The following is a 26638-nucleotide window of genomic DNA, read 5'->3' on the forward strand; positions in this document are numbered from 1 at the left end:
AAGTCTCCACCAGCAGCAGATCCCAACAGGTTGGAGTGGAACAGCAGCAGCCAGCAGCAGTGACTCCGGTAAGACACATCTGTCTGTCACCACTGTTTTGTCCCTAATACCAATCTCTCCCGTGCCCTGTGTTCTGTCATGTCCCTGTCACCCCTGGCCTTGCCGTGTCACCCCTGGCCTTGCCCTGTCACCCTTATCCTGGCCCTTTCACCCTTATCCTGGCCCTGTCACCCTTATCCTGGCCCTGTCACCCCTATCCTGGCCCTGTCACCCCTATCCTGGCCCTGTCACCCCTGTGCTTGCCCTGTCAACCCTGTGCCTGCCCTGTCACCCTTATCCTGGCCCTGTCACCCCTATCCTGGCCCTGTCACCCCTGTGCTTGCCCTGTCACTCCTATCCTGGTCATGCCGCCCCTACCCTGGCCCTGTCACCCCTATACTGTCCCTGTCATTTCTGTCCTGGCCCTGTCACCCCTGTCCTGGCCCCGTCACCCCTGTCCTTGCCCAGTCACCCCTGTCCTGGCCCCATCACCCCTGTTCTGACCCTGTCACCCCTGTCCTGGCCCCTTCACCCCTGTTCTGACCCTATCACCCCTGTCCTGGCCCTGTTACTGCATACCCTCCAACTACCTTTTTGGCAGGTACAGTACCTGCAGCGCCTCCAGACCCCTCCCCAATGCACCACACCTCCGCACCTTCCCCTCCACCACATGCGGCACCCCGCCCCTCCCCTACATGCTGTGCCTCCAGACCCCTCCACCACCCGCGGCTCCCACTCCCCCGCCCCTCCACCACCCACAGCACCTCCAGACCCCCTCCACCATCCACCCCCCAAATATGTCTCCCCCCACACCTGCCCCCCCTCCACCCGCAGCATCTGCAGACACCCTCCTCCACCCGCGGCCCCTCCCTCCCCAACCCACGGCACCCCCTCCCCCTCCCACACCCCTTCCCCACCTGCAGCTCCTCCCGACCCTTCCCCATCCGCCCCCCCCCCCCCGCATCCGCCCACCCTCCACCCGCAGCATCTACAGACACCCTCCCCCATCCACAGTCCCCCCACACCCGCTACATTCTGTACATCTTGCCCTGCAGGTGCTGTTCACACTCTTGCAAAGGCCTGCGCCTACCTCACCATCGCACGCCCTTTCATTGTGCAATATTTAACCACTAACAAAGGCATGCAGGTAATACTCCATATAATACAAATATTGAACCCCAGAAAGGCATGCAAGGGTTAAGGGGGCGTAGCCCCTTGGGACGGTGTGAAGAGCGCCCATAGGGCGCGATGAAGCACCTAGTTATATATATATATACTAAAGAGATGGTTATGTTATGATACTGTATAGGATGATGTGCTACCTACTGTACATTATAAAGATGTTTCTATAATACACTGAAGTGATGATCTCAGAACTCCTCATTACTACAGATATTATTTGCAGGATCATATGTGCCCACTACTGTAAATCACTAGGAGTTACAGTATGTGGCCATACAAAGGCTTTTACAGGTCATAGATGTTTTATGTGACTGCTGATATTGGGGGTCATTCCGACCCGTTCGCACGCAGCGGTTTATCGCTGCAGTGCGAACGGGTGCGGAATGCGCATGCGCGGCGGCCACAGTGCGCGTGCGCGACGTTGACCGGCGACAGGAGTCGCCGGGTTACGTCGCGTCTAAAGAAGGAAGCGGTCGCAGAGCGGACCGCAAAGAAGATTGACAGGAAAAAGGCTTACCTGGGCGGATCCGGAGTGTTGGAGACCGTTTTCGGGGAGTGGTGAGGAAAACGCAGGCGTGTCCAGCAGAACGGAGGGCGGATGTCTGACGTCAGAGCCGGCTCCAGCATCGCAGGGAACGTCGCACAGGGTAAGTATGTCCAGGGCTAGTCTACTTCTGCTTGCAATTTTTTTAGCTTAGCAGGGCTGCACAAGCGATTGAAGCCCTGCTAAGCTAAAATACACTCCCCCCTATGCGTGTACTAGTTGATCGCAGCAGCAGCAAAAAGTTGATGGCTGCGATCAACTCGGAATGACCACCATTGACAGGGAATATGGACAGGGGGCCTAATTCAGACCTGAACGTAGCAGCAACTTTGTTAGCAGATGGGTAAAATCATGTGCACTGCAGGGGGGGGGGGGGGGGGGGGGGGGGGCAGATATAACATGTGCAGAGAGAGTTAGATTTGGGTGGGGTGTGTCCAAACTGAAATCTGAGTTTCAGTGTAAAAATAAAGCGGCCAGTATTTACCCTTTGCAGAAACAATATAACCCACCCAAATCTAACTCTCTTTGCACATGGTATATCTGCCCCCCTACAGTGCACATGGGGGGGGGGGGTAATCCAGAGTTGATCGCAGCAGCAAATTTGGTAGCAGCTGGGCAAAACCATGGGGGTCATTCTGAGTTGATTGTAGCATGCACAGCTACGATCAGGCACTGACATGCACAGTGGCGATGCTTTTGCATCTCAGGAGTTACTCCCGGCCAGCGCAGCTCCTGCGGCTGGCTAGGAGAACCTCTTCGCTGCCCCGGGTCGCAGCGGCTGCGTGTGACGTCACGCAGCCGCCGTGGCCCACGCCCCAACGGTCCGGCCATGCCTGCGTTGGCCAGACCGTGCCCCCTAAACGGTGGCTTAACGCCGCTGTCCAGCCCCCTCCCGCCCAGCGACCGCCTCTGCCTCAGAGGCGATCGCTAGGCAACGACAGCTGGCATGCGCCGGCGCACTGTGGCGCATGCGCAGTTCCGACCCAATCGCTGCGCTGCGCTGAACTGCAGCGAGCGATCGGGTCAGAATGACCCCCCATGTGCACTGCAGGGGGGGCAGATATAACATGTGCAGAGAGAGTTAGATTTGGGTGGGGTGTGTTCAAACTGAAATCTAAATTGCAGTGTAAAAATAAAGCAGCCAGTATTTACCCTGCACAGAAATAAAATAACCAGGGCCGTAACTACGTGTGTGCGAAGTGGGCTTGGCACACAGCGCAGTTGCCCTGAGGGCGCACGGCCAGCGGCATGTAATGAGTCAAATTGACTCATTACATGCCGCCTCTAAGTCTCAGCGCCGTCGCCGGGCAGCGGAGAAGGAGGAGGGAGGGGGAGCAGGGAGCCGCAGCAGCGCTATGTTATTGGTAGTAAGCGCCGCTGCAGCATCCCCCTCTCCTTCCGTATTGGCTGCTGGGCAGCCAATACGGAAGGAGAGGGGGATGCTGCAGCGGCGCTTACTACCAATAACATAGCGCTGCTGCGGCTCCCTGCTCCCCCTCCCTCCTCCTTCTTCTCACCTCACTGCCTGCACCGAGGGAGCTGCACGAGGAGCCTGTCAGCGGGGAGAAGGTAAGTATATCCCCCCCCCTCTCTCTCTCTCTCTCTCTCTCTCTCTCTCTCTCTCTCTCTCTCTCTCTCTCGGACACCGCCTGCCGCAATGTGTAAAAAATGGGACTGGCTGCCGCAATGTGTAAAAAATGGGACTGGCTGCCGCAATGTGTAAAAAATGGGACTGGCTGCCGCAATGTGTAAAAAATGGGACTGGCTGCCGCAATGTGTAAATTATGGGACTGGCTGCCGCAATGTGTAAAATGGGACTGGCTGCTGCAATGTGTAAAAAATGGGACTGGCTGCCGCAATGTGTAAAAATTGGGACTGGCTGCCGCAATGTGTAAAAAATGGGACTGGCTGCCGCAATGTGTAAAATGGGACTGGCTGCCGCAATGTGTAAAAAATGGGACTGGCTGCCGCAATGTGTAAAAAATGGGACTGGCTGCCGCAATGTGTAAAAAATGGGACTGGCTGCCGCAATGTGTAAAAAATGGGACTGGCTGCCGCAATGTGTAAAATGGGACTGGCTGCTGCAATGTGTAAAAAATGGGACTGGCTGCTGCAATGTGTAAAAAATGGGACTGGCTGCCGCAATGTGTAAAAATTGGGACTGGCTGCCGCAATGTGTAAAAAATGGGACTGGCTGCTGCAATGTGTAAAAAGGGGGCCTGGCTGCCGCAATGTGTAAAAAGGGGTCCTGGCTGCCGCAATGTGTAAAAAGGAGGACCGGCTGCTGCAATGTGTTAAAAGGGAGATTGGCTGCTGTAATGTGTAAAAAGGGGGACTGGCTGCCGCAATGTGTAAAAAGGGTCTATCTGCCGCAATGTGTAAAAAGAGGGACTGGCTGCCGCAATGTGTAAAAAGGGTCTATCTGCCACAATGTGTAAAAAGGGGGCCTGGCTGCCGCAATGTGTAAGAAGGGGTCCTGGCTGCCGCAATGTGTAAAAAGGGAGACTGGCTGCCGCAATGTGTAAAAAGGGGGACTGGCTGCCGCAATGTGTAAAAAGGGGGACACTGTCTGCTGTAATGTATAAAAGGGGCTCTACCTGGTGTAGTGGCGCTACTGTGCAGCGTAATTTGAATAATGTAGACTACTGTGCACCATAGTATGAATTGCTATTATTTTGTGGCCACGCTTCTTCCCCGTGAAGCCACGCCCCTAGAAATTTTTTGCGCGCCTGCGGCGCGCACTACCCCAATCTTTCATGGGGGGGCGTCACTGTCATTTCTCGCACACAGCGCTAAAATGCCTAGTTACGGCACTGAAAATAACCCACCCAAATCTATCTCTCTCTGCACATGTTTATAGCTGGCCCCCCCTGCAGTGCACATGGTTTTGCCCAACTAATAACAAATTTTCTGCTGCAATCAACTCTGAATTACCCCGATGGTTTTGCCCATCTGCTAACAAACTTGCTGCTACGATCAGATCTCAATTAGGCCCAGTGACAGACTGGGGCATGAAGGGCCCATCGGGGGACTGTAGTAGTAGGGGCCCATGTCTAGGGGTGCGGCCTGCCTCCAGAGGAGGTGTGGCCAGCTCCCACAGAGGCTTGATAACTATTAGAGAGTGTATGATCTGGGCCCTTTGTTAAATATATACAGTAAATACTGCTAGTTCATACATGATAATGTACCAGATTAATATCAGCAATGCGCGGCAGAGAATACACCCTAGTCCTGTGCAGTATAAGTTAATATGTATAATGTATAATTCAAATGCACAGTTTGGAACCTGATCCCTAGAGGAGGAGGAGGTGGATCCCCCAGGCAGTGGGGCCCACCAGAGGTTTCCCCTGTACCCCTGTGGGCCAGTCCAACCCTGGATATCGATAAGTTTACCCCTTGTACCCCTCCCCTCCTGACCTTTTTGTCTTCTGTCACCCCTAACCCTGACACTGCCTAAAAACTTGTGATTAAATAAATAAAAATAAGTGACTAGAGAGTGACTGCTCATTGTAATACACTCTATAGAATTACCGGTTATAAGCAATGACATCGGAACTCAGCAATTGATAGTACTTGCACAGGTATAGAAATATATTAGCATACCTTATGTGTTAAGTAACCTGGGGCTTATGGACGTTACATCTTTCTGTGAATAAGGTGTGTGTATTACACATAGGCGTTTCTATAATGGGTGCAGTGTGTGCGGTGCACACGCACCCCTGGGTCCAAGGGAGCCCACACCGCATACACTGTACCCATAGAATATACTTACCCCTCCGGAGTCCAGCGTCGGAGGCCCTGCTGTGTGGGCACAGATCACTTGGAAAATGGCCGCCGCTGCCATTTGGGAGTGATTTGCGCTTGCGCACTGGAAGTGTCCCGCGGAACAAGGCACAGGCGCCATGTTCCTGGAGACCTGCGCATGCGCAGTAGACTCTGCCGGAGAGGAGGGGGCCCGTGACGGAGGCTGCACGCGGGTCCCCTCCTCTCTTAAAACGCCCCTGTTATTACAATACATTATATCGCATTTGTCAACAAGGTATGAACATTTATGGCAAGCTTCTGTTCAGTTGTTTATCCATCTTTCAGGTGTTCTTTGCTGTGATTTTTGGTACATTTACTATCGGACAAGCAGCACCCAATATTGAAGCCTTTTCAAGTGCCAGGGGAGCAGCATATACAATATTTAATATTATTGATAAAGTAAGTTATATATAATATTTATATCAAGTTTTTTGAGTTTACGTCTATAGGGTGTATAGTTATAGTTTAACTTTATATCCCTATTATAAACTTATTAGAAAATCCCCCCAAAGAAAACATTTAATAAAAATGTACAAACTGATTACAATAAAAGAAGTCAGTAATGTAATATATACCCGGGTCACCCCAGCCCCACCCCAATGTAATACCTACCCGTTAGTGACCTGCAGCCACTTATAGTACTATACAGTAGAACTACAGTACAGTGTTTCTTATATGGGATAGGTACAATACAGAGCTATGTGTATTATTGTAACCATTTACCTAAAAGAAACCAATAACACACTTTAGTTTTTCAGTTTTTGTCCTCCAATAATTGCAGTATTTCCAAGTAAGCCGGCAGTGCGAATGGTGTAATGGTTAGCATTACTGCCTCACAGCACTGAGGTCATGGGTTCAATTCCCACATCAGCTCTGTGTGGAGTTTGTATATTCTCGCCATGCTTGTGTGGGTTTCCTCCGGGTACACCAGTTTCCTCCCGCAATCCAAAAAATAAATATATACTGGTAGGTTAATTGGCTCCAAACAAAAAATATAAACCGTAGTGTGTGCATGTACATGTGTTTAGGGCAGATTAGAGGGCTAAGTGGATCTTATCTGTCATCAAAATTCTATGGTTCTATGATTCTATATACAGTATTCACACTATCCATTACACCATTTGCCGACATTCCCAGTGCTGCTCCTTCCAGTCTTATTTCCCTGGGCTCTGTGGTTTGAAAGTTGGGGCTGTGTGATGTCACGGAGATGGATGTGAGTAAAAGGACAAAAGAGAAGCCTGATTGGTCTTGCCAGTCACATCCAGTTCCATAGCAGCACTTCTGATTGGTTCTGCGATTTACACACTGGGTTAGATGTATGAAGCAGTGATAAGATTAAAGAACTGTGCCAGTAGAGAATGTGCCATGGCACCCAATCCTCTCTGAAGTAACAGTTATCAAGTGCATTCTATAGAATTTTACGTAGCAGATGATTGGTTGCGATGGCACACTTCTCCACTTTTATCACTGCTTCATACATCTAACCCACTGTTCCATAGCATCACTTCTGATTGGTACACTCGTGCTCACACACCCTTCAGCAGCATCACTTCCCATTTGTTTTGTCAGTCACACATCCTTCCGTATCATCACTTCTGATTGGTCCTGCCATTCACACATCTGTCCATAACATCACTTCTGATTGGTCATGCCTTTCACACATTCTTCCATATCATCACTTCTGATTGGTCCTGCCATTCACACTTCCTTCCTCTACATTTCTTGACATTCACGTATCATTCTAAAGCTGTTTTGAGAAGGATTAACTCCCATGTGTACTCATTTAAAGTGTATTGTTAAAATGCAGATTATATTCCAGATAAATAATAAAACTCTGTACATTATATATTGCCAGTCATATGGTATAAACACATTACAAGTGTTGTAGTGTATAAATACAGAAATACAGGTGTTGAGTAAATGATAATTTTTTTTTTTTTTATACAGGTACCGAAAATAGACAGCTTTTCAACTTCAGGCTTTAAACCTGACAAGGTTACGGGAGACATCGAATTCAGGAATGTGAAATTTAGCTATCCCTCCAGACCTGACATTCAGGTTTGTTAATCTAATCTGGAAAATGTTTCTTTTGTCTTTTTTTTAATTAAATAAACTCTAAAAAGTGATTGCTGTATTCCAAAGAAGAAACTCCGGATGCAAACCTGATTTTTCTATTGAGTGATTATGATTATCGGTAATCGGTGCATGTATGTAAGTTGCACTGATTGCTCCCCTTCCCCGCCCCCCCCCCCCCCCCACCCCACACATCTGTTCCTGACCCAACACCCCTGTGGAGCACGTGGCAACGCTACACATACTATTTTTAATGTGATTTTTATTTTGGAAGGAGGTGTGGCCACGCCCCCTTATATTAGTCCATACCCACATTGCCTGGCTATGCTCTCTATGGACATGCGTGCAAATGTGCAGCTGAGACACATTAGTGTACATCTATGAGCAACATTATCCAATACTGAGCAGCATTTATCCAATACTGAGCAACATTATCCAGTACTGAGCAGCATTATCCAGTACTGAGCAGAATTATCCAATCCTGAGCAGCAGTTATACAATACTCAGCAGTATTTATACAATACTGAGCATCATTATAAAATACTGAGCAGTGTTATCCAATACTGACCAGCCTTTTTACAATACTGAGCAGCATTATACAATACTTACTGTAGAAGCATTATACAATGCTGAGTAGCATTATACAATACTGAGCAGCATTATACAATACTGTGCAGCATTATACTATACTGAGCAGCATTATACAATACTTAGAAGCATTATACAATGCTGAGCATCATTATATAATACTGAGCAGCATTATAAAATACTGAGCAGTGTTATCCAATACTGACCAGCCTTTAAACAATGCTGAGCAGCATTATACAATATATAGAAGTATTATACAATGCTGGGAAGTATTATACAATACTGAGCAGCATTATATAATACTAAGAAGCATTATACAATGATGAGTAGCATTATACAATGATGAGTAGCATTATACTATTCTGAGCAGCATTATACAATACTGAACAGCATTCGAAAAAAATATTAGTTATTTTACTGTGCAAAGGCAAATGGAAGTATATCCAGTACATACACAGAGCAGCAGGTACTGCCAGGGGTGGGTGACACACAATATTTCTTAAGTCTTTAAAATTAAACTGTACAGTAAATAAATTTGTGATTTTTAGGTACTTACCTAAAGCATACCGGTATGCGGTCTCTAGGTCGACACTACTTAGGTTGACAGTGTCTAGGTTGACCACTAATGGTCGACTGTAACTAGGTCGACTGGGTTTCTAGGTCGACAGTGTCTCTAGGTCGACAGGTCAAAAGGTCAACATGAGTTGTTTTTTTAAAAATTCTTGTTTTGAACTTTTTCATACTTTACGATCCACGTGGACTACGATTGGGAATCAAGCCATGTTAGGGGACGTGGTGCACTAATTGGGGTTCCCGGTCACTGTACGACGAAATCAACACCAAAAAATATTTTATAAACTCATGTCGACCTTTTGACCTGTCGACATAGACCATGTCGTCCTAGAGACCCTGTCGACCTAGAATCCTTGTTGACCTTGTTACTGTCGACCAATAGTTGTCGACCTAGACACTGTCGACCTAAGTGTGGTCGACCTTCAATACCACACCCAACATACCCACCACCTATACTTAGTGGATGTCACCATTTTGTTACCTTAAACAATGTTTATGAAAATAAATTCTATCTATTTTACTAGTAACTAGTAACATTGTAGAGAACATTATATAGGGAGTTCAGGATGTCTCTCCGTAGTGAATGCTGTCTCATCTGCAGCTGTGGGAGGCCAGAGAGGGACAACTCTTAATGTAGGTAAGTACATAACAAATTCTGTTTTATTTTCACGTAATAAAGTGTTGTCGTCACATTACTTAGCACACATTGCCGGCGGTGAGGCTTGCTTAGCACACAGTCACTGAGGAGGAACTTTTTGAACTCCCTGTACATCTGTGTTTTCACTAGTTCCTAGTGAATTGTTACAATTATTATGAACAATGCTTCGTCCTATAAGCTTTGTGGCTCCCCTGTGTGTGGGCACTAGGTACACTTAACTACAGAAATGTGTCTGTCTTGTGTGTCTAATTAGAAATTTCTCTCATTGAAGGTTTTGAAAGGCTTGAATCTTAAAGTACCTACTGGTAAGACTGTAGCCTTAGTAGGGAGCAGTGGTTGTGGCAAGAGTACAACAGTCCAGCTCATCCAAAGGTTCTATGATCCAGAGGAAGGCTTGGTAAGTTCGCTTGTCATACTTTTCTAAACACAGAATACTTGCCCAAAAATTATAGCAATTTGCATATTTTCTTCAATGTTACTGTCAAAATGCATGAAAGTAACAGAATTTGTCAAAGTAGAGTTAAAGTTTTTTCTTTTGTGCTAATCTTAGTTGGTTCTGGTAAATACGCCTTATTTTAAACATGTCTTTTCCTGATAGATCACTATTGATGGGCAGGACATTCGCAATCTAAATACCAGGTACTTAAGAGAGATGATTGGGGTGGTGAGCCAAGAACCCGTTTTGTTTGACACCACGATTGCTGAGAATATCCGTTTCGGCCGGGAAGATGTCACGATGGAGGAAATTGAACGAGCTACCAAGGAAGCAAATGCCTACCACTTTATCATGAAGCTTCCCAACGTAAGCAATGTTTTATACTACTTTTTTAAATCTAGAAATATGTTTTCTGCCGATAGTCACAGTGATATTATGGACTTCTGTGGCCGATATGTGGGCTAGTAACCTTTTAATTCATTACTATTTCAATAATAAGAGCTATGCATTTTTAGTATACAGTAATATTTGATCGTATAGACTGGTTACTGAACATCATCTAAGTCCTTGTTAAGTGACGTAAATATGTATTTACAGAAATACGAGACCCTGGTGGGAGAGAGAGGAGCGCAGTTGAGTGGGGGCCAGAAGCAGAGGATCGCTATCGCACGGGCGCTGGTTCGCAACCCCAAAATTCTCCTTCTTGACGAAGCCACCTCTGCGCTGGACACTGAGAGCGAATCCGTTGTACAGGCAGCTCTGGATAAGGTATTACAGTAGATCATGGATTTAAATAAATGTGGTAAATAAAGGTCTTACTGAGCAGCATTACATGTCTGCATCACCCATAACATCTCACCAGTGGTCATAGTGGATTGTATAAAGTTGAGCTGAATCCTCAGTTACATTTATTTGAAGTCTTCTCAGTTTTTTCATACACCCAAAATATTGATGTATTGTGGATTTCTTAAATTCTACAAAGATGTTCTAATCTGATTGTATGGAAACCAATTATCCTTCATACGGTCATATAGGACAATTCTCACTTTCTAGTAGGCTCTCTGTCACCATCATCAGTTGGGAACCTCAGATCAAGTTCAGGTAACCAGAAGATCTTCCTTTTATTTATAGGCTAGGGAAGGCCGGACCACCATCGTCATCGCCCACCGCTTGTCAACAATTCGAAATGCAGACAGTATTGTTGGATTTCATGAGGGTTTTATTGTGGAGCGAGGACGCCACAGTGAACTCATGCAGAGAGAAGGAATTTACTATAAACTGGTCACCATGCAGGTAAGTGGAACATTAATCATAGAGTACAATAGTCATACAGACCTGTAAGAAACCTGCCTGGTATATATATTTTGTGCTGCTACACGTTTGGCAGGAATCCTCAAGACTATTATGGATCTGGTGTGGTCAGTGGTGGTTTGGCACTGGTTACTTCTGAGATATGGAGCCTTATAATGCTAGCTTTCTCCTTGGACTCCCACAAGGATAAATTGGATTTACTGTTGACACCACAGAAGTCATAGCCTTCCGAGTAAGCACCAGAGTGACCATCAGGAAAGTGTTTGATAAGGAGGATGTATAGATAGTTAAAGTGAGGCACAAGGTACTTGGATAGAGACACTGAGTCTTGGAGTAGTTGAGGTGACATAGTAAACTGGAAGTGGAAATGCCAGAGAACAATATGTTAGAATTTATGGAGGCACAGGGTGCCTGGAGTGCTGTGAGTGACTGCTGAGAATTATTGCTTGAGGCACTAAGAGACTAGAGGATACCATGGCATCCTAAAATGAAGCATGAGGCACATGGAGGTTTGAGGTAGTACAGCTGAACATAAGGAGTATTTAGTCACCAGAGAACTGAAGATAGTGCAGGTGAATGTAATGAGACACAAGAGGTCTGAAGATAGTACAGTTGGACTGCGGTGAAGCTCTAGAAGAGCTACGGAACAGTATTCCAGATTGGGAACACAAGGATCCCAGACAGTGAAAGGGTCTGACTGCAAGTAGTACAAAACTGCAGTAAGTTATGGAAAAGAATGGAGGCCCATTGCAGGGGAGTAGCAACAAAATGGGGGGCGTGGCAGCGCGAACGGAGGCGTGACGGGGAAGTGATCGGGGCAGCTACGTGATGTCACATGCAGCCACCACGATCACAAAGATGGCGGGCCTCCTGCGCCGGCAGGCAGCATTCCCTAATTTCTACGAACAAGCAGAAATTGTGATGCGATTGCAATTTCTGCTTCATCGAGGAGGGCGATGCAGTCAGGAAGCTGCTACAGTACTTAGCACAATTGCAATCCAACCTGAATCAGGCCCATAGTCTGATGTCAGTGTTCACCTGATTAAAGTTTGAAAAGGGACTTGTAATCCTACATGTCATCATTAAAGGGAGCTCTCTAGGAGAAAGAACCAGCAGCCCCTCCAGATGAGGTCACGAGTGGAGTCAAGATCACTAAAGAAACACATGAAGAGTGGAGGCCATGCCCCACGCCGCAGACAGAGTGAGCTGGACTCCAAATCTGCTGACAGATGGACTCCGGCTCCAACATGTAGCTCTATTGTAGACAGTAGTTGGACCTTTTAACAAGGTAGCAGCAGGGGTGTATCTACCTTTTGGCCAGAATGGCACTCGCAGGGGCGCCAGGCAAGTAGGGGGCGCTATCCGGCTGTGCCATCCATGGCCAGGGGGTAGAACCAAGTAGTACATTTAGACTTGGTGACTGTCTGTTAGTGCCGGCGCCAATGTCTGGCAGCAGCACACTACACCTCGCTTGTAATCAGACTCAACATAAACTACAGCTCCCAGCAGCCCTAGTTGCTGGGAGTTCCCGGCACCAAGGGCTGCTAGGAGCTGTAGTTTACTTTGAGTCTGATTGATCACTAGTACTGGCGCCGGCATTTGGCTAGGGCATACTTACCTACATTTTATTTCTCCTCTCCGGGAGAAGCCCGGATAGGAGACGCTGCAGGTGTCTTCGGGGGGCGGGGCCGGACTGTGACATCACTAAGCCCCACCCCCCGGAAATGCCGCGATTCGCGGGAAGGGGGCGGGACTAAAATGACGCAATTTGCGTCATTTTAACCCCTTCTCCACCCGACGGACCCGCGAATGCGGGAGGTAATCTCTCCATTCTGCTCGCATCACTAGGGTGCGAGCAGGATGCAGAAGACCTGCCCACTCTTCCGGGGGTGCGGGGGCTACCCCAAAAAACGGGAGCCTCCCGCAGCTTCCGGGAGAGTAGGTAAGTATGTGCTACGGCCATGGTCGGAGTGGAAGCACGGGGGTGGGACTACACGACACTCACTGCCAGGCAGCCCAACAGCATTGAGGAGAGGGAGAGAGGACAATGAGCTACTAAAGTACATGCAGTCAGTGTACCCTGTCTGTAATGTGGGGGGTGGGGGGGATACTATATAGTCTGTCTATATGTGTGTCTGTGACTGAATTTATGTATGTGTGTGACTATGTATGAATGTATGTTTGTGTGTATAAGTAGCTACTGTATTTTTGTGTGTTTTAGTGTGTGACTATGTATGCGAATAAGTGTGTAACTATGTACAGTATGTATGTAACTGTATTTTTATATACTGCATGTGTGACTGGACTGTATATCATATGTATGTGTTTTGTTTGTGACCATGTATGTATTAGTGTATATGTGTGTGCCTATGGGCAGGATCAGATATACTAATGGCAGATGTGGTTTGACCGTAATCCCCATATAAAATTAGGAATATATTTGTTAGCACTGGTCCACATTTCCATTTTCTATTTGCATTCCCCATATGCCCTTTATAGACTGTGTTTTCTATAGGGGTATGACTGTGTGGCGTAACGTGAATAAGAGACACTACTGTGTGTTGTAATGTGAGTAATGGACACTACTGTGCGGTGTAATGTGTGTCAAAGTCAGAAAAATATCTCTATGCACACTGCCATATTTTGCACCTCATACAGGTCCGTGCTGCGCATGCGTACGCTCTCCCGTGCGTGCGCATACTCACAGTCGCGGGCACCCGCAGGCGCACGGTATGCGTATTTACGGTAGAGTTTATGTGATCGTAGCGTGCGACTCAATCATTACATATTTTCACTATATAATGTATTTTGTAGATCATGGTCCCTTTGATAGATTCTGAAAGTTTAGTTAATATAGCATGTTCCTGGACAGAGAGATCCCTCTTTGTATTGTACGAAGGGTCTAACAGGGGTCATACAGTGGTGTTTAGTACCCATCGGAAGAGTATTTAATTAGCAATATTCCGGTGTTGGTTTGGAGCGGATTAATCGCTCGTGCGAATAGTTATGGACATAAGAAGTTTATGTCCATTTACTATTATTTGCTCTTACTTAGCCATGCGGCGGGAAACCCAGTATCCCACCCACCTGAACAGTTGGAAGTAGCCACAGCCCACCTGTATGAATCAACCTATGACCTTTTGTTATAATGCGAAGCCGAATTCCTGTGTCCAATGAACAATGAGATTGTAGGGACCATTGAATTGTATTGTGTGTGGGGCATAAATAGACAAGCCGACCATATCCAGTTCACTCTCTTCAACGGTTCTCATTGCTGATAATCGGGAGCTGGATATCGAGGCGCATGCGATCGTTTCCCCTTGTGCATAAGTTTTCTCCGCAATCATATTGATCTTGTTGTTATTGTGAGCCATTTCTCTCTCTCTCTTCTCCTCTTTCTCTCTTATTTACCCTTAAAACGTAATTGTATTGTATTGTATTTCCTGTGTAGTTATCTGGTTAGTTAGTCTATGTTATATTGTAGTGTATGACTTGTATTGTATTAATTCTTTTGCAAGTATATCATTCATAATATATATATTAGGCGTTGGACCCTGAGCACGGTATCTGTGTATTTCTTATAGTGTTAAGTATTCTCAGAGCGTCGGTGACGCTCGAACAGCTTTTGAGTTAATAAGGTTATACCGTGTTGCATTTACATTCTATCATTACACTAAGGTTTTACTGCATAATACACTGTTTATGGTTTAGATATAAAGGTTTAACATTGTGAGCGTCAGCGCCGCTGGTGATCTCCTCGTGGTCCCGAGCGTCCGCTACGCTATAGCGAATCATTACGTTAGTCGGCAGCCAATAGCGTGCCTGCCTGTGATCTCTTGGCCGTGAGCGAACGTGACGCTTGAGCGTCTCGACTACGGCTAAGCGATCGTTACGCAACGTGCGTACCCTTACGGTATTCCATACGTAAATAGCGTACTGTGTTCTTAGACCTCTTAAAGGGTTTTTATATACGATAAATATTTAGCTTTATCAATTGGCGGCTCGCCCGTCCTTCACATATCTGCACTAGGTAGATACAGCAGACATTATCCATCAGCAAAGGGCGGGAGGTTATATTCCTCGTAGTGCTGTCGGGATAAGCGTCTGCTTCACTTAGTAAAGGGTGCTGAAGGAATCCGGGAACCGGAGGTAAGAACAACACGCTAGTGTCTTTTAAAACTGTTTATTTTTCTGTCTTGCGTACACACGCACGCACATATATATATCTGCATTTCTTTTTCATTTGTGTATTTTCGTATATCACTCTCCTGTTTGCCAGTTTTATAGTTGATGAACGTGCTAAGAGAGATTTGCCGCTATTTCATAGTTGGTCGCTCCGTACATAAGATTAGTTGCTTATGTACTGAACGATTGTACCGCACGTAATTGTGTACATTAGTTAGTAATCTGACCTAGTACCATTAGAGTAAAGGGGTCACAAACGCTATTTGTACATTCTAACGTGATTTGTGTAATTTTTTTTTATTTTAAGGGAGGTTCGCTGCTCACTCAGGAACTATCCAACAACCAATAGTTACTGGAAAGAGTAAGTGTTCTTCGGATAACCCTCGCATGTTCCAGTAAATAGAGGTTCAGGTCGCAGGGGCCCTGGGTCGAGTACGCCAGCACTAGAGCAGTGTGTAGGTCGTATTGGTCGGCGTGGGCGAGTGAGTGGGGTACTCGGTAAACCGCCACCGTCAGCCTATTTTGAACATTTTGGTTTGCGTAAGGGTTGGCTGAATAAAGCAACACCTTCGAACTATGGGGGCCACTTGTTCAGGTAGGGGGCGATCAACCTCGGTTCGGGTTGATTCAGTGAACCGACCAGTCGGGTCGGCAATGTACGTAATGTGTGAAAAATACGGAAGTCACACAGAAGTTTTATGTGATGAATGGGAGAGAATGACGGTACATGACGGGGAGAAATTCCCAAGAGTAGGTAGCTTCAGCCCAGAAGTGTTACAAAATTTAAGGAGGAGGATATGTCTCATTAAATCAGCAAAGAGACGAATCAAGCATTACGATTATTTGCAGTTGTGGCAACAGGAGGGTGAAATACAGAGAGGATTGGCTCTGGCGGCGGGATCTGGTCCTATCAGGAAACTGATAGCCACGGCCCCACCACCACCATACATATCGGGAGAGAAATTGGTTGCGGAGAATGACGCACTAAGGTGTAACAAACAAACACTTAGCAACTGTGTAAATGATAAAGATAATGTTAACCAATTAACCAATGCAAGTATTAACCCGTGCAAGTTGTACCCTGTTTTGAACTTTCCCCAGGAGTGTGATCAAGAAGACGAAGCGGCAACAATATCAGCGCTCTCACTAGCAGCCACCATAGCAGAGACAACAGTAGGCACGGCTCCACCCACGAGATTAGTAACAAAAGCCCCTAGCGGAGGGATAGGTGAGGTCGTATCAACGGGTAAGTACGGCACCATACACTATGCTGAAACTATTTCACCACAGGCTGTAGACTCTACACAGAACGATGTTGTTAGAATTACTCCTGTTAGGGTAATAGCAGTGCCAAATGGGAAAACGGACACCTCAGGAGTCACTCCTGTTAGGAACATTGCCATGTACAGCCCGTTTTCCCGAATGGAATTAAGGACCATAGTGTCTGAATTCCCTGACCCCAGAAAAGACTTAGTTGCTAGCCAAAAATACATCAGAGACCTAGGAAACACTGTAGAGCCCAATAACAAAGATTGGCAGATATTGCTGAGGGCTTGTTTACCCTCCAATGTCGATGCAGCTCAATTTTTGGCTGACTGTGGATTAGATCAGGATGTACCTCTTACAGATGTGTACAACAAAGATAACGTAAAAAGAATAAGTTTACAGTTAAAGGAGTATTTCCCAGCCGTAGTTAAATGGAACAAAATATTCTCCATTAAACAAAAGGAGTCAGAAACAGCTGCAGAATATTTTCACAGGGCATTATTAGAGATGGCAAAATACACAGGCATAGAGGACATTAAAACCAACATAAACCATCGAGAAGTAGCAGTATCGGTACTAATGGATGGTTTAAAAGAAACATTAAAAGCAAGGGTACAGACCACACAACCATGTTGGCGAGGTCTGTCGGTGGCTACTTTGAGAGAGGCTGCTATTGATCACGATAGGAACATCACCAGACACAGGGAACAACAAGGTGATAAATTAATGGCCGTAAGTATACAGGCCCTGACCACAAGGCAGCCTTTGTTTATATCACCAAACCCTGTGGGTAAGTCAAATATGGTTACTTGTTATTCTTGTCATAAACAGGGACACATGGCACGAGACTGTAGAGCGAAAAATTCACGAAACTCATACCAACCCCCTAGACAACGACACGACACACGACATTGGGATCAGGGTCCGCAGAAACGGAGTTATGAGCCACATGCAGGGGAAACAAAAAGATACCCCCCGAACAGAGACTGGCAAGCCTCTGGTAGCTCCCAATTAACTCCGTCACAAGTAGTTGCTGCTAGCGGGATTCAGGGAGGTCACCATACCCAATAGGGGTGTGGCCATACCTGTAATCTGCAGCCAGTAAAATTGATTGCAAGCCTTGGAAGTGAACCCGAAATTGCAATTAATGTAGCTGGTAAAACTTTAAACTTTCTTGTAGATACGGGGGGCGGCCAAATCAGTGATAAATTCGACAGTGGGCATGAGAACCACTGGTAGGACAATTCCAGCCATGGGAGTAACAGGAGTAGTCCAGCATTACCCTGTTAGCAAACCAGCAGAGATTACGATAGGGCCTTTACATACCAAGCATTCCTTTTTGCTGGCTGCATCAGCACCGACCAATCTCCTGGGTAGAGACTTACTGTGTAAAATGGGGTGCGTCATTTATTGTACTCCTGAAGGTGTATTCTTGGACATACCTGAGAATCACGCTCAGGAAGTGCGAGACATGTTAGACTCCCCATCAAAATTAATGTCACATACCATTATGACAAATAGGACTCCATCCCAAGTAGAAGAGATGACATCCCAGATACCAGAGTCACTTTGGACTAAAGATGGACAGGACACTGGATTAATGGCAAACGTAGCTCCGGTAGTTGTACAAGTAAAAGATGGTAGGATAGCTCCAAAAATCCCACAGTACCCTCTGAAGCCAGAGGTGGAGTTAGGAGTTTACCCAGTAATAGAGCGCTTGCTACAACAGGGCATTCTGGTAAGAACATCCAGCACTGCCAATAGTCCCATCTTCCCTGTGAAAAAGAGTGGGGGGAGGGGTTACAGGTTAGTGCAGGATCTAAGGGGGATTAACAAAATAGTTGAGAGTCAGTTCCCCGTAGTGCCAAATCCAGCTGTCATCCTTATGCAAATCCCTCCCACTGCGAAATTTTTCACTGTTATTGACCTCTGCTCCGCTTTTTTTTTGGTACCTCTGCACCCTGACAGCCAATATTTGTTCGCATTTACATACAGAGGAGTCCAATACACATGGACTTGATTACCACAAGGATTCATAGATAGTCCAAGTATATTTTCTCAGGCTTTGCATGATTGTTTACAGTCTTTCCAACCAGAGAGTGGATCAGTATTGATACAGTATGTGGATGATTTACTGCTGTGTTCAGATTCATTGGAAGCGTCCCTGAAGGATACGAAACAGCTCCTGTTTCATCTTTCAGACACAGGACACAAGGTTTCCAAAGACAAGTTACAATTATGCCAAACTAAAGTAAAATATTTGGGACACTGTCTAACACAAGGACTGAGACACCTGACCGCTGATAGAATTCAAGCAATTAGAGACATGACTCTGCCACAAACCCAGCAACAGATCAGAACGTTTTTAGGAATGTGTGGGTATTGCCGTAATTGGATCCCAGGGTTTTCCATTCTAGCGTTACCTTTGCAGGAGATGGTCTCCTCAAACAAACCTGATCGGATTTCGCATACAGACGAGTCTGAGACGGCATTTGAGAGACTTAAACAGTGCCTAACGCAGGCACCAGCATTAGGTATGCCAGACTATGGGAAACCCTTTGAGCTATACGGAACAGAAAGTGCTGGTTGCGCGGCAGGCGTACTAACCCAAAAGCACGGTGATGCCAGCAGGCCAGTAGCATATTACAGCGCTCAGCTAGATACGGTAGCGCGATCCCTCCCCACATGCTTGCGAAGCGTTGCTGCGATTGCATTGCTAGTAACGAAAAGCGAAGATGTCGTGCTAGGTCACAACCTCACAATTCATACACCACATGCAGTGTCAGCCTTGTTAAATTCTGCCCAAACCAGGCACGTCTCATCAGCACGGTTTACAAGATGGGAATTGGCACTAATGGCCCCCGTAAACATCACCATAAGGAGATGCAGTGCATTAAATCCTGCAACGTATCTCCCAGGTGTGCCTGGACAGGCACAAAGGGTGGAGGATGAGAGTGGTGGGGAAGGAGGATTTAATACAAAGGAAGACACTCATGATTGTATGGAATATTTGACCCAAAATTTTACCGCAAGGCCTGACATCAGTGACAACCCACTGGAAGACGTAGAACTCACGTTCTACACGGACGGTAGTTGTCACAGACAGTCAGACTCGGGAGACTTGTGTACTGGATACGCAGTCGTAGATGACCAAGGCAACATAGAAGCAGAACCGCTAGGCCCACCTCACTCAGCCCAGGTTGCTGAACTAGTCGCCCTAACCAGAGCATGTGAATTGGCTAAGGGTAAGTCAGCCAATATCTACACCGATTCTAGATACGCCTTCGGGGTAGTCCATGATTTCGGAGCCCTATGGCGCCTCAGAAATTTCATGACGGCAGCTGGTACACCGGTAGCGCATGCAGCTCACATAAAAAGGCTTCTAACAGCGATACAGGAACCCGACAGAGTGGCTGTTATCAAGTGTAAAGCACACACATATAGCCAGGACCCCGTATCACTTGGTAACAGCCGAGCAGACGAAGCTGCTAAGTTAGCAGCTGGTACCCCCAGACAGACAGACACCACACAACTGATGGTATTTAATACCATCAACACACAGAAGTTGTGTGAAATGCAAAATTTGTGTTCCACACAGGAAAAGGCAGTCTGGAAGGCAAAGGGATATGGCCAGGAGTCCTCAGGACTCTGGACGGATGGACACGGTAAACCAGTGGCCCCCAGAGCATACCTTCCATGTTTAGCTGAAGCAGCTCACGGGTTGACTCATCTGGGCAAGGAAGGGATGTGCAAGTTGGTAAGAGCATATTGGTGCGCCCCAGGATTTTCATCTCATGCGAGTAAGAGAGCAATGTCATGCCTTACCTGTTTGAGAAAGAACATCGGAAAGGCAATACCTACAGAACCATCTCATATCCCACCTGCCGGCGGCCCTTTCCAGGTAATACAGATTGACTTCATTCAATTACCCCCTTGTCGAAATTTGAAATATGTACTTGTTTGTATAGATGTTTTCTCAAATTGGGTTGAAGCATTTCCTGCGGCCACAAATACCGCTATGTTTACTGCTAAGAAAATTGTGCAGGAATTTGTATGTAGATATGGTATCCCTAGAATAATCGAAAGTTATAGGGGTACCCATTTTACAGGTGATGTCTTTCAAGGAATGTGTAAGTTGATGGGAATTGATAGCAAGCTGCACACTCCATACCGTCCACAGGCGAGTGCGAAAGTGGAAAGAGTGAACAGCACTATTAAAAATAAACTGAGTAAAGTTATGGCAGAGACAGGATTGACATGGCCAGAAGCTTTACCCATTGTACTGTACAGCATCAGAACCACTCCCAGGTCCCCTCTTAATCTGTCTCCCTTTGAAATCTTGTTTGGTCGACAACCGCATGTTATGATTAACCCTCAGGATGATTTGAAGTGTAACAATGAAGTGACTGTAAAATATTTGATTAACATGAGTAAACAGTTAAGGAATCAAAATGATAATCTGAAGTTGGTGATTCCTGATTTACCAGATAGTAATTGTCATGACATTGAACCTGGGGATTATGTAATGATACGGAATTTTCTACGCTCAGGTTGCCTTATTGACAGATGGGAAGGACCATACCAGGTCTTATTGACTAACACTACAGCATTGAAGGTTGCTGAGAGAGAGACTTGGGTTCATTCGTCCCACTGTAAGAAGGTTGCTGATCCAGAGAAGTCCCGTGATAAGGAACAGACGGTAGAGGTTGTATCACTGGAGTGTCTGTTCCAGGAGGACTAAGGCGGCACCTGAGCATCGAAGATCACAAGACCAAAATCAGTTGTCGATCCCCTGTTCCCTTTTATTGTTTTTCTCCAACTTCCCATCCCATCTCCCTCAATTATTTTTTTTTCCCCCTTCTCATTCTTCTCCGTTTCCTCCTATAAGATGGACTTGCCCCAAGAGACTGTGATCCGGATTTTCCTGTTGACCATGATGTTGACCAGAGCAGTCTGTTCCGGCGAGAGTACCATGGAGGTCGAGAGAGGTTCTGGAATGGGTTCTGATGATAAAGATGGAGGCGTAGTTTTCCAAGAACAACTTAACCAACAAGTAAAGGCGAGTATCAGAAAACGATCCGATAGCATTGACAATAGAAGGAATTGTGAAGGATTGTTAGCTGAAGAAAACTGTATCTGTAGGCTCTGTAACAACGTAATTGAGGATGGGTGCATAAAGAAATGCCAATCCAGTTTTAATATCCATATGGACCGGCATCCATTGAGTGACTATCACTCCTTAGTGGGTAGTGTGTTAAATAAAACAGATTGTTGGGTATGCTCTCAAGTACCTCAAGGTCATAGCAAATCAGGGCTAGTACCATTTCCTTTAACGTTAGGGGAGGTACTTGAGTTAAGTGGTGGGAGACCGGTGGACAGGAGGTTTAATATCTCCAGCCCTCCTAGTTTGAAGCTCCACCAATACCATGTGGATAGGTCCCTATTATGTTTTAACATCTCCAATACCCGAAAGCCGGGAAATTGGGAAGTGTCATGGAGTAACCAAACCATGACCTTTTCGCATAGAGCAGATAGAATGCCTACAGATACAGAGCTTATACGCCACATAGCCAGTAGAGGAAAATCTTTCCGGTATAGGTATACCTTAGGAAATAGGATTACGAGAGTTGGAGAGGTATCACCAGGATACTGTGCACATATCGTACAACCTGATACGTGTACTAAGCAGATGGAAGAATTAGGGTTAGGAGATTTCACATGGAAGGTGTGTAATATGGTTATGTCCTACTCCGTCCCATATGTTCTCCCCGATGATGCATATTTCATATGCGGGAGAAAGGCGTATAAGTGGCTTGCCCCAAACTCTGAAGGATTGTGTTATATTGGAAAAGTACTGCCTGAAGTAATGACTGTATCACATGACAAAATGAAAGACATACACCGTGGTGCCCAAGCTCCTTATACTCACACCCATTACGAGCACGTAGTTAAAAGGCAACTGACAGAAAGGACAGAGCATATGGCCTCTGACATGATCCATGAATCCACCGGGATTCAGGTTCTACTTGCGCTAGATTTCACTCGCACCGCTCGAGGAGTGATGAACTATAGATACATCTCTGCGCTTGCAAATTTGTTAGATAATATCACTGAAATGTATGATGACACGTTTAGGTATACTGGAAGGGAACTTCAAGCTTACAAAACAGAACTGGTACAGCATAGAATGGTTCTCAATTACCTCACAGCAGTGACAGGCGGATATTGTGTCACACTGGCAACGCAATACGGCGTGAAATGTTGCACATATATCACGAATAGCACCGAGGATCCGGTCGAGGTCATAGACCAAAAGATGGACGATATTCTCCAATTGAAGTGGGAATTTCGCAGGAGACACAATCTCACTCTTGCTGCTGTAGGTAATGAGCTGACTGGTTGGGTGTCATGGTTGAACCCACGAAATTGGTTCTCTGGTTTAGGAGACTGGGCTCAAGGAGTCATAATGGATGTTGGGAAGTTTCTCCTATGTATCTTAGGTGTCATTATATCGATTGGATTGATATTTAGATGCGGTCAGGCTTTAATGAAGTGCAAACAAAGTACCAGAGTGATGAGTCTGAGGAGCGAGGAAACTGTAATTCCAATGGACTTGATTTATGACCCAACGATAGAAACAATGATGTAATGAAAATGCGATTATACGGTCCGTTTCTTTCACCTGTTTTTTCCGTTTTCCTCCAAGGTAAAAAGACCCACTTGGACAAGGAATTTGATGAGCCGATATACAGACAACAGATGGATTAAAGAAGAAGTTTTGACAACCTTATACACAGATTTTTGATGAACTATGCCATAGATCCCCAGTTTCCCTAGAAATTTTAAAATTACGCTAGCCCAACACTTTTGTAAATCTATGGACATTGACATAAGCTTTTGCTCGCACCTTATGGGCAAAAGCACAAAGAAGACTGCAACCAACAGACACCGAACAAGACTTCAACCGACAAATGTACATTAACCTGACATAGAATACCACAGCATTTACCATAAGTGTTCTTTATCTTCATTTCTACAACCCTCAGGTAATGACACACATAGTCGATAGGGAATACAGGCACAGATATCAGCAATCACATATCTCCCCCATTCATGTATCATCAACTAAAATGTGCTCCCCCATTTTGTTACAACCACAGCCGAAAAGAGCTCGGTAGAGTTTGACAGCCCATCCACAGACCCTTAATACGGGATAAGAAGGAATTCAAATGTATACTTCGCAATACCTCGAAGCTTGATGTACAACACGTACGGCACGATGATACATGACCCCCCAAACATGAACTCATACATACATGCTTCTGCTATCTCACTAGGTCATACCCTCTTCACACCTTCTCCTCCCTTACCCAACCATGGAAATGTATTAACCCCTGACATATATTTTTCTCTTTTTGAAATGTTTTAGAAAGTGGCAGTTATTGTTGACTGCCAAAGGGTGGACTGTCAAAGTCAGAAAAATATCTCTATGCACACTGCCATATTTTGCACCTCATACAGGTCCGTGCTGCGCATGCGTACGCTCTCCCATGCATGCGCATACTCACAGTCGCGGGCACCCGCAGGCGCACGGTATGCGTATTTACGGTAGAGTTTATGTGATCGTAGCGTGCGACTCAATCGTTACATATTTTCACTATATAATGTATTTTGTAGATCATGGTCCCTTTGATAGATTCTGAAAGTTTAGTTAATATAGCATGTTCCTGGACAGAGAGATCCCTCTTTGTATTGTACGAAGGGTCTAACAGGGGTCATACAGTGGTGTTTAGTACCCATCGGAAGAGTATTTAATTAGCAATATTCCGGTGTTGGTTTGGAGCGGATTAATCGCTCGTGCGAATAGTTATGGACATAAGAAGTTTATGTCCATTTACTATTATTTGCTCTTACTTAGCCATGCGGCGGGAAACCCAGTATCCCACCCACCTGAACAGTTGGAAGTAGCCACAGCCCACCTGTATGAATCAACCTATGACCTTTTGTTATAATGCGAAGCCGAATTCCTGTGTCCAATGAACAATGAGATTGTAGGGACCATTGAATTGTATTGTGTGTGGGGCATAAATAGACAAGCCGACCATATCCAGTTCACTCTCTTCAACGGTTCTCATTGCTGATAATCGGGAGCTGGATATCGAGGCGCATGCGATCGTTTCCCCTTGTGCGTAAGTTTTCTCCGCAATCATATTGATCTTGTTGTTATTGTGAGCCATTTCTCTCTCTCTCTTCTCCTCTTTCTCTCTTATTTACCCTTAAAACGTAATTGTATTGTATTGTATTTCCTGTGTAGTTATCTGGTTAGTTAGTCTATGTTATATTGTAGTGTATGACTTGTATTGTATTAATTCTTTTGCAAGTATATCATTCATAATATATATATTAGGCGTTGGACCCTGAGCACGGTATCTGTGTATTTCTTATAGTGTTAAGTATTCTCAGAGCGTCGGTGACGCTCGAACAGCTTTTGAGTTAATAAGGTTATACCGTGTTGCATTTACATTCTATCATTACACTAAGGTTTTACTGCATAATACACTGTTTATGGTTTAGATATAAAGGTTTAACATTGTGAGCGTCAGCGCCGCTGGTGATCTCCTCGTGGTCCCGAGCGTCCGCTACGCTATAGTGAATCATTACGTTAGTCGGCAGCCAATAGCGTGCCTGCCTGTGATCTCTTGGCCGTGAGCGAACGTGACGCTTGAGCGTCTCGACTACGGCTAAGCGATCGTTACGCAACGTGCGTACCCTTACGGTATTCCATATGTAAATAGCGTACTGTGTTCTTAGACCTCTTAAAGGGTTTTTATATACGATAAATATTTAGCTTTATCATGTGAATAAGAGACACTACTGTGCGGTGTAATGTGATACGGTGTGGCATAATTTGAATTGGAAGTATTATTGTGCGGCCATGCCCCTTCCCCACAAGGCCACATTCCTTTTTTGACACGCCTCCCTTATTTCAAATATGCGTATGTGTGTGTGTGGGGAGGGGGGCTGCCCCTGACTTTGCCAGGGGTGCTCTGACCCCTAGAGACACCCCTGGGTAGCAGCTAACATAATCGATGCAGATCTGGAGTCTGTGTCCTGTCTCACGAGCTAGAAAGTAAATCCAGAAGGATGAATAGGTGAACAGAATAACCGAGATCAGGAACGGGAGAAGAAACGGTAATTGTGATCACACATTCAGGCCAGGATTGGGGAGAAGAAAATGGTCAAGGTTTTTAGCCAAGGTTAAAGAAAGCAGATTATGGAATAATCACAGGAGCATGTAGAGCTAACCCTCACCAAGGGGCTAATTCAGTAAGGATAGCAAATTCTGCTAATCAGCAGAATTTGCTATCCTTTTCTTAGCAAGCTGGGGACCACCCATCACTGAGCAAGGCCGCCCAGCATGCTGACCTGAGCCTCCCCCCCTTCAACAAGCAGAAATTGCAAGTGATCGCAATTTCTGCTTGGTAAGCAGAAATAATGGAAGCCTCCTGCCGGCCCTGATCACTGCGGCTGCGTGTGACTTCACGCAGCTGGCGTGATCATGCCCCCGTTCAGTCGACAGCGTTCGCGCCACTCTGCCGCCGCAGCGCTCCGTCTCCTCCTTGGAAACGGAGCGTTGCCCGCCCGGATAACACATATAAACATACATGTAATCTTGTATGTAATATACAGTACATGCTAACTGCCTGACCCCAGGGAAAAGCAGTGCCGCTGTGTTTCACTGTCCTGCCACTACACCCGAGACCCAAAACTCAGCTTGTCTTTCCTATAAGCCTGCCCCCAGATTCATGTGAAACTAAAAAAAGAAGAAATACAGACAGCGCTTACAGACTTCTTATTATAATAATACATATATTAATTTGCTTTATCTTAATAATAATTCTCCAATAGTACCATTATAGTACCAAAATATAGAATAATAAAAAATCTTTCCTTTACCTCAACAACAAATTTGCATGCA

General features: G+C 45.7%; 1 protein-coding gene across 2 annotated transcripts in view; it reads left to right on the top strand.

The window, feature by feature from the left end:
• Window positions 1-26638, top strand: part of LOC134927268 (ATP-dependent translocase ABCB1-like) — a 406228-nt gene that overhangs the window by 206398 nt on the left and 173192 nt on the right. For both annotated transcript variants that reach the window (XM_063921481.1, XM_063921480.1), the window contains exons 10-15: window positions 5855-5968; window positions 7517-7627; window positions 9733-9858; window positions 10060-10263; window positions 10495-10665; window positions 11029-11190. In XM_063921481.1, coding sequence (XP_063777551.1) covers window positions 5855-5968; window positions 7517-7627; window positions 9733-9858; window positions 10060-10263; window positions 10495-10665; window positions 11029-11190 — 888 coding nt within the window. The remainder of the gene's footprint in view (window positions 1-5854; window positions 5969-7516; window positions 7628-9732; window positions 9859-10059; window positions 10264-10494; window positions 10666-11028; window positions 11191-26638) is intronic.

The sequence above is a fragment of the Pseudophryne corroboree genome, chromosome 5 (assembly GCF_028390025.1).
Source record: "Pseudophryne corroboree isolate aPseCor3 chromosome 5, aPseCor3.hap2, whole genome shotgun sequence".
Classification (NCBI taxonomy): Eukaryota; Metazoa; Chordata; class Amphibia; order Anura; family Myobatrachidae; genus Pseudophryne; species Pseudophryne corroboree.